General features: G+C 44.5%; 1 protein-coding gene across 1 annotated transcript in view; it reads left to right on the forward strand.

The window, feature by feature from the left end:
* The window catches only part of TMEFF2 (transmembrane protein with EGF like and two follistatin like domains 2), a 125,035-nt gene extending 115,921 nt beyond the window's left edge, over nucleotides 1–9,114 (forward strand). The window contains exons 8-11 of the mRNA XM_021531360.2: nucleotides 937–1,060; nucleotides 2,607–2,765; nucleotides 7,396–7,482; nucleotides 7,886–9,114. Coding sequence (XP_021387035.1) covers nucleotides 937–1,060; nucleotides 2,607–2,765; nucleotides 7,396–7,482; nucleotides 7,886–7,982 — 467 coding nt within the window. The 3' untranslated portion in view covers nucleotides 7,983–9,114. The remainder of the gene's footprint in view (nucleotides 1–936; nucleotides 1,061–2,606; nucleotides 2,766–7,395; nucleotides 7,483–7,885) is intronic.
* Nucleotides 9,115–9,371: the final 257 nt, after the last annotated feature.

Here is a 9,371-nt window from a genome sequence, read left to right on the forward strand (position 1 = left end):
ATAACACTCAGGGACTTCCTTTGGAAGATAAAAATGCTTCAACTTATTTGCGTGCAAGCTACATTTCCTCAGACATCCATCATGAGATTTATTCTGTTTTTAATGAATTATGGCTAGAAGACACTATCACAGGAAAAGGAGTGTTACCATTTGAGATATCATAAGTATTGGTTAAATGGAAGAATTTGCCAGTTACCCAGCTTAATTAATACCTTGGTAGCCTACAGAATTCATGTGAGTTCATGCTGGTAACACTCCTGTGTTTCAGCCTGTGAAGTTGAGCACATACCTGTCTGAAAACTAAATGAAGCCTCCATTTTCCTGGTTGCATGAAGGCATTTCCCAGGATTTGCAGTCTCAGTGACTCCTTAACTGCTGCAGAAGTAGGCTCAGAATATCAAGACTAGTTCAAAGTTCTGAATGCTGTGGGATGTGGAGGAGGCCCCTGGGCTTTGGGGCAGGGGCGTGCAGCATTGATGATAAACTTCAGCTCTGGATTCCCATTCTGCTGCAGCCATAAAATTGTCTTTCTGTATATGTTGTGTTGAATTTAAAAATGTATCGTGTGTATTACATGCAAATGTCCAGACTCTCTTTCCCAATCTTCTCTCAGTTTGAGGAGACAGTCCATAAAGTAAAACAGAACTAACCAGGTATTTTGCATGTGCCTTTCTGACATCAGATTTTGAGTAGTCACATCATTTCCTCATGTGTCTCATTTGTTGTAACTTGACAGGAATTATAAAAGACTGAGATAAACCCTTGCAAATCTCACCAACCTGTTTGAAGGGGCAAACCCTTGCTATTGCTTCCCATGAGCAACATCTTTCACATCTTGCTCTCTGGTTTTCCTTTCTTTCATATGTTGAGTTCTTTCCATCACTTCACCTTATCCTACATGGTCAGGTTAATGTTCCCTTTCACCTGTGTTCACAGAGAATGCAAATAAACTGGAAGAAAGTGCAAGAGGGATCTACATCCCTTGTCCAGAGCATTACAATGGCTTCTGCATGCATGGCAAGTGTGAGCACTCCACAAACATGCTGGAACCGTCTTGCAGGTAACCCTTCTCCTGCCAGCAAGGGAAGGCTGCACACATGGAAATAATGACTTACAGAAACACTTAATCTGGATCAGCTATGGAAAATAATGGCAACCATGGCCCTTTGTGCTACAAAATCCATCAGACTTAAATTATTCAACAAAGTCCCAAAAGTGTATTGAGTTATGAACAATGTTAACTAACTGTAAAGCCATCCAGTAACCTTTGGTTATATTTAGATGTGTTTTTAAAAGCCCTTCACAAAGCACTCAGACCTTGCTAGGTGCCCTCCTCAGCCTGAGGGGGAGGAGTGCCACCAGTGTATGTCTCTGCTGGGGCAGGAGTGCTCGTGGGGCAGCTGGCTGGGGCAGAGGTAGCTGCTTCAGCAGGAGGTGATTTTGGAGGAGGTTTGGGCAGGGAGGAGGAATATAATGAAAGCACTGTAGTGCTCCTGCAGTGAGCACTACAGGAGGTGCAGATATTGTTGCACAGATGTAGATATTCTGAAGTCCACACACTGGCCAGGTGGCTGGAAAAGGACTATTACACGTGAAACATCATTTTCCTGGGACACTGGAATGGGAGCACAAAGATACACACCAGACTCTCCCCAGGGCAGAAGCTCACGCCAGCTTCTCCCAGCTCACACAAACAGCCAGGACACATTTTGCTCTTTGCAGCTTCTGCATTTTAGGTGTTCCATTCAGCTGAAAAATATTTCCTCAAGGTGCTGGCAGCTGTGGGAATGCAGGGGAAGAACAGGGAGGAAGCACAAGGCTTAACCTATCAGGGTTAGTGCTCCACTAACACACCTGAGAGGAGCCCAAGCCATCTGTCTCAGCCCCTGACAGTTGCTGCTGCCATTGACCTGGATTTTCACAGCTTGCTTGGGCAATTAAGGGGAAACAGGGCAAGAGCTAAAGCTGTAAAAGCATTGCTTGGCCCCAGAATCACAGAGCAGAGTGGAGCTGTCAGGTGCAGGAGGGGAACTGGTGAGCAGTGCAGCAGGCAGCATTGGGGTGGATGGCTGCAGCATCAATAGAGGGGTTTTTTATAGCAACCAGACGAAATGTAAATGATGTATCCACTTTCAGGAACATCTAATCACATTTCATATGGAGCCTGGATGATTGCTTATCACCTCCTTAGGGGGTAATCTGCATAAGGAACCACAGCTTGATGGCTTTTCACCCTCCCCCACCTCCCCAAAAAAAGGGAGAAATCTAAAGTATGTTGTGCGAGAGGAACTAAAGGGGTTCTCATCACAACGTGCAAGTAGTTCTACTTGAAGCCCGTTATGTCTTGGTCCCCTGGGCACCTCCTGGCACTCTCACAGTGTTGTTCACTCTCACAGACCTTGGTGACACTGAGGACCACAGGTCTTCCCTCTGAGAGGTTGAGCTGATACTGATACTCTCTGTGGGAGTCCATTCTGAAAAAAAAAAAAAAAAACCAAAACTACATAAGCTTATGCTTCAGCCACTATTTTTCTTCCAAATACAATTTTTCCAGCATTCTTTGAAAGCAGCAGGTATAACAAGGAAAAAATTATTTTTTATTTCAGATGTGATGCCGGCTATACTGGACAACACTGTGAAAAAAAGGACTACAGCGTTTTATATGTGGTTCCAGGTCCAGTACGATTTCAGTATGTCTTAATAGCAGCTGTGATTGGAACCATCCAGATTGCTATCATCTGTGTTGTAGTCCTTTGTATTACAAGGTCAGTATCTCTGCTATTTTACAGTAGAAAGAGAAAATACTTTTGTTTTTCCTGCAATGTGCGCTGATTATACTGATTTCTGCAGTGACACTACTGATAACAAATGCTATTTAATTCACCAACAAACAGAAGATATCATCTGGTCCAGCCAGCCAGTGCTCCTTCATTATGATGACTGAATTTTTACTTCCATCTTAATCAAACTTAGGTAGCAACGGTGCCTACAGCAAGTGAAGTTCTCTATTTTGTATTCAGATGCTTGGACAAATATTGTTCATATAAATAGGGAAAATATAAATACAGCAGCTGGATCAACACTTAATAAAACTAATCATATCTCCATCTGGCTTCCTTAAGGGGCCCATTCCCTTAGTCCTAATCAGGCAAAGCATACAGACTTTTAAGCCTGTTTGCAACCCTGCTGATTAAATTATTTCATTAGGCTTGAGTGCATGTTTAAAGGCACTGCACATGTTCTAGGGTCTTCCATATATGATGAACTCAGGGTTTTTTCTTTAGTGAGGAGCAGAGGGTTGTGTCAATGGAAAAATCCCCAGGGTAGTTCAGAATGAGAGGGGGAAACGTAATCCTTCCCCCTCCGTGTGCTGCTCTACTTCCCTACTTGACTGTGTTACTGTCTCTGGGTGGGCTTGGGGTAAATTCTGAATGTCAAGTTCTGAATACAGGCTTCTCTTCGAAATCACAAGGTTAAATTAATTCAGTTAGCAGCACTGATATCACTCTTTTTAAATTATTTTATTAAAAAAAAAAAAGTGCCAAGTATCGTACCTCCATATAAAATAAAATCTCTACTTTCTTTCCATCCCTATGTTGCACTACCTGGAAGACAATTGTAGAGTATTTGTTCCTGGAAAAGAATAAAAAAAAAAAAATTCCTAAGTCCTTCTCTGGCCAAAATGCACAAAACAAAACCTTTTTTAACCAGAGTTCATCACCTGAATGGTAACTACCAAATAAGGCAGTAGATTACAGGAGGTGGTATTCACAGAGGCAATTCAAACAACCAAAAACACAGTGTGTAAAGAGACAAAGAAAGTGGTGTAGTAACTGATAATGGAATAAATGTATATTGTTTTGTCAAGTGAGTCTAGTTTTGTCACCCTTATGCAGTGAGCAAAGTACTTTATACTGAAGAATGAAGACAGGGAGCTCTGAGTGATCAGGTACTGTAATGCAAATTACCTGTCACACTGTTTTCATACAGAGACAGTACCTTTCCCCCACACTTTGTAACCAAGTCAATTTATGATCTTTTGACTTTTTTCTGTAATGCATGTAATTACTGCAGAGCATCCTCCATCCCAGCATAATGATTTGAGATACATTTGCAGAAGTGTGCTCTTAAGTGGCCTAAGAGAAATCCACATGACAAGAGAGCGTTGTGGCAGCATATGCATGAGCAATTGAGTTTTTCAAGTTCTCTGCTTTGGAGAACCTGACTGTACTGGTTTGAACTCCACACCCTGAATTCTTGAAAGTGCTGAAACCACCTTGCCAGGTTCCTGGGAGAAAGAAGGGAAACTTTGCTCAGAGGGCATTGTGGCCAAATTCTTTGCTGCTCATTTCAGCTAATTAATTGAGTTTGGTGCACTGCATCCGTGTGAGCCTCACAAAACTACCATCGTAATCTTCCAGCTATCATTATTGTTGTTGCTCTTAAAATTTTACCTGTGCAGTGGTGCAAATCTCTGGGGGTGTCTTCCATGGCTGGAAGGCTCTCGGCAAGTCTTGGCGACTTTGAGAGCTGTTGTTGCACAGACACTTTAATCTGAATGAACAGGCTGCTGACAGATGAGGTTTGTCCTCTGCCTCCTGGGCACTTGGCCCTCCAAGTTGCCACCATTACCATTTCTGTAGCCACACAACCAACAGAGTCAGAGGATGAACTCAGCTGAAAATGCAACAAGCAGAAGAAGTGATGATGTTTGGGGTTTAAGTGACTCGGTGCTTGGCTACTCATCACTAGTGCCAGCAATGGGAGTAAGTTTCTGAGGTGGAGGAGTAGGGAACCAGAGGCCAAGAGGTTAAACAGTGAGGCACAGTCTGCCCAAGGACTTCCAGCTTAGAGATAAGGCAAAAAAAGAAGCAGTGATTAAAGTGAAGGAGGATGGCAAATAATATAGGTATGGCCTAGTGTCATAATGATTCTCAGCAGTTTTCTTTACAGCTTTGCATTTTTAGTGCTTCCCTAATGTTTAGTCACAGCAGCTTATTTATGTGAAGAAATAACTTGATTAAAAATTAATGCATAACATGTTTTACCTGCTATGAATCACGTTGTGAGTAACTCGAACTCGGGAGCAAAGCTTCAGTGGGGGGAGGGAGGGAGGGCAGCCTGTGCTCCAGTACTTGGTTTACATCGATGTAGCTGCTGTGTTCATAAATGAATGCACCCCACACACAGTGCACTACAAAGGACTTGATTAAAGAGTTAAGGACCAAGGAAAACCTATCACTCATTTTTAGCAGATGATTAAGTCTCAAAAGCTGGTTAAGTGCCAATGCCCCCCTTAAGAACCCCTGCTGCACTTCAGATACAACCCACCTGCAAATGCAGTAGCATTGTGTGTAAGCAGCCTGGGGCCTTCCCAAGCTCCCAGCCATGGGTAATGTACAATTGAAACATGGGCATTTTTGGTTTAAAGATGCTTTTTCATCATCTTAATTGGAGTAGTCTCTACATTTGAGTTGATTTCTCACGAACTTGGAGTGACTATGTAGATACTGTCAGTGTTGGTTGGGAGAAAGTGCCTATGAGATGTTCATCTCCTTGCTTCCAGCTGGACCATGCACAGCTGCATCCCCTGGGGTTGCTGACTGTCCTCATCATCTCCCAGGCCCCTCGCTGCTCCACGTTTCAGAGAAAATCAGTCTGATTGTGCCCGCTGTGCCCTGGTTCCCAACCCTACTTCAATGGCTGAGTGCTGGGGCAAAGCAGGGCTGTAAATCCAGATGCTGGGGGCTCGGGGAGGAGCCCTGGGTGTTGCTGGGGCTGTCTCAGCCCATGGAAGTGGCACTGGCTGTGTCCTGCAGAGCACCACGAGGGGACAGTGGCCGGGGGCTCTCGGTGTGCCCGTGATGCACAGGGACCAGCCCTGTGCCTGCCAGCAGCAGGTCCCTGACTCATTCCCACAGCTTGATGGCCTTTCCAGGGAACTCACAGTGAATAATGAGCTCGTCAGGAGCTCACAGACTGGCTGAAGTCTGCCTCAGTTCCGTAATGAAAGCTCTGCCGTGACCCCTGAGAGCGCAGGAGACGCAGCCTGGTTTTTCCTGGAGTAATGATAGCAGCCTACTTCACTGCTTCCCAGGAAGAGACAAGGCAAAATATAGCCCACAGCCATACAGCTTCTCATGAGGGGGTGGTCCTGGTGGCTTAAAAGTGAGGCAAGTCAGGACAGTCTGACCCATATTTTGCTCAGGAAATACACTTACATAATTGTATTCCAGCATTTTTTAAAAATGTTTCCCAAGTTCTTATGCTCTTGTTTAGATTTTCAGTTGACGTCACAAAACTATAACATCACTCCCATTCAACAGCAGGGGGAAAAATGACCTTTTTTATTTTATTTCACTTTGTTCTGCTCTTAGTTATTTGACACAGAGCTGCAGGCAAGTGCTTTAAGCTCTTGCACTGAGGGGGGCTCTCCCCAGTGCATAACCCATAGGGTTTCACCTAGTACTGCTGAAAGCCCTCCTGTAACAGAAGAACAAGTCAGCCCCATACAAAGGGAATTTTTTCCATGTCAGTGTCATCTGGAGTATTGTGTGGCCTCTTCTCATGGCACTCCAAGAGTGTTTCAGTGTCTGTTGTGCAGAGTTTTTACCATAACCACCCTTGGCTTTCAGCTGATTAGAACATCCTGTGGCTTCCACCTGGGATTAAACTTCTCCATGCTCTCTGCCTGAGGGTGCCTTTCCCTGAGAGGAAGCCAGAAACACACCATCAGCTTTCCATTAGGGAGAAGTGTAGCATCCCCTCAGCAGGTGCTGCTGCAGGTTGAAACCTGGCTGAGGAACACTGGGGGTCCTGAGACACAAGGGGTTTGCAGCTTTCCAAAGGAATCTGAGATGTGGGGCTTCCCAGAACAAGGGCTTTCCTCACCCAGCCAAGCAGCCGTGGCACAGTGCAGGCACAGTGTTTGCTCATGGGCTGGACGTGGAGCATTTCCATGGAGACTCAGGAGTTGCAGCCACTTAGGGCCTTGGAAAGGCAGCCCTTGTGAAAGCACTTCACAGACCTGGGATGGTGGCCAGGTGAGCATGGCACCATCCTGGATCTTCCACCTGCACCTCACTCAAAATAAACCCATTATTAAAAGCTGCACAAGACAGTGCACTTGGGATCATTGCAATGCAGCAAGTGTCCAGGGTTCAGGAATCCCAACATCTCCTTTGCCATAATTTTGTTCACAGTATGTGTTTGGGGCATGTGGTGGCTTTTTTTTTTTTTTGTGGTGCCATTAGCCAGCTGGTTTCATTTCATTGAGGAGGAAGCACACTGAGGGCTGGAGGATGCTCCTCTGGCCCTCGCGCCCCTGCTGCCCCTGCCACCTCTGGAGCAGATGTGTTGCTAAGAGCTGTGTATTCTCACAACTCTCTTTTCCAGGAAATGTCCCAGGAGCAACAGAATCCACAGACAGAAGCAGAACACAGGGCACTACAGTTCAGACAACACAACAAGAGCATCGACAAGGTTAATTTAAAGAGCGCATGTTTCCACAATGGCAAAACTAACTGCAGAGAGCTTGGACTACAAAATACAGTATTATAGACAAAAGATTAAGACAAGATCTACACATGTTGCCTTGCATTTGTGGTAATCTACACCAATGAGAACATGTACTACAGCTATATTTGATTATGTATGGATATATTTGAAATAGTATACATTGTCTTGATGTTTTTCTGTAATGTAAATAAACTATTTATATCACACAATATAGTTTTTTCTTTTTCATGTATTTGTTATATATAATAAATACTCAGTGATGAGAAAAAAATTGCCTTTCTTAAATTTGCTGTATCTCATAGCTGTGTATAGTCTTGGGATATTGTGTATGGACACTAACAAGTCTCTTTTTTTTTTCTTTTTCCAGTTCTAGTGGCAATTTTGAGTCTACTGAACTCAGTAGTAGGGTTTTGAGTTGGTCCAAGATCAGCGACAATTATGGATGTGGGAAAGGTGAAGAATAATTTAACCTACATTGAGAAGGGATAAAATATTTCAGATCCGGAGTCAACTACATTTCATCAGCCTTCTTCTCCCATGCCATCTATCTTTACTCTCCCATAGCTTAGGAAGTCTTTGCCTTCTAAATTAAATCCTAACCGAAGGGGAAATGGAAATTCTCGGTGACCGCAATGAGAGTGTCGGGGGTAACGTTTCCATTTGGGATGGAATTAGGTGTCTGTCAAGGTGAACCCTATGAGAACACTTGGCAGCATCTCCAACTCTGGTCATTGGAGTGAGTGAAAATTGCTTCTCACTCTTGATTGAAAATTACTAGGTTAAAAAAGTTAATAACATAATAACAGCTGAAATGCCAGTCCCATTTGCACCTCATGAACATGCTGATATAATTTATTTTTTCAAAGAGAAGGTGAAAAACACTCAGAAAATACCTTATGAATAACTTTATGGGTGACCCTATTCCATTAAATGTAATGAACCCAAATGTTGGTTATACCTCAGGAAAATAAGGGCATGTGTTTTGTCACATCCACATGATGGACAAGATGCAAAGTTATTTCTGGATTGCTGAAACTCTCCAAAGCACATCCTCTCGAGAAGGTAATTCTGCTCTAGTTTGTGCTGTGAATTTTGGAGACAGCAGAGTGGGGTAACTTCACTGCTGCTGGATAACATCCTCTGCACTGAGTGCCCAAGCTCCAGTCCCACTGGGTAGCAGAACTGACCTAAAGAGCCCGTGTAACAGCAGCCACTGTGCTGCTCCTCTCCAAAGAGACTGTGCCCAGGCAGAACACACCCAAGACAAGAGTTAGGAGTATTTCTCACCATCGTCACCATGTCAGAGTCAGACCTGGGCTTACCCGGGATGATGTCCCATGATTGTGTTTCCATTTCCTGCTTCAGCATCCATCTGGTCACTCACAGCAGTCACCACCAACCCCACCAGTGACAGCCCACCCGGCCTGGCTTTCAGATACTTCTACTCTAACACAACCTTTGGTCTTCCCCTCCCTACCCCAGCCTGCTTTAAAGTGAATCCATTGCATGATGTTCACACGGTCTCAGTTTTTGTCTTGTTCTGGGTTTCTTGGCTTTTTAAAGGTAATAAAAGGTGATTGGCAAGAGATGCTTCCAGACACCTGGTCTGTGCTGATTGATGGGAGTGGGAGTGGTGCTTGCACAGGCAGAGGGGCAGATGCTAGCACAGGGCAGCTCTCTGGCACTGGGCTGCTGGCCCTGCAAGGACCTTCTGCTCCCTGGAACTGTAGGCTGGGCCAAGGCAGAAGGAGAGAAGGCTATTCAGCAAGCCCCTGCTCCTAAGCTCTCACCCCAGCTCTCCACTCTTGGAGCCTTGTTTTCAGATTGGAAGAGTGACAGAGTGGGGCAGGAGT

The sequence above is a fragment of the Lonchura striata genome, chromosome 8 (genome assembly GCF_046129695.1).
Source record: "Lonchura striata isolate bLonStr1 chromosome 8, bLonStr1.mat, whole genome shotgun sequence".
NCBI lineage: Eukaryota > Metazoa > Chordata > Aves > Passeriformes > Estrildidae > Lonchura > Lonchura striata.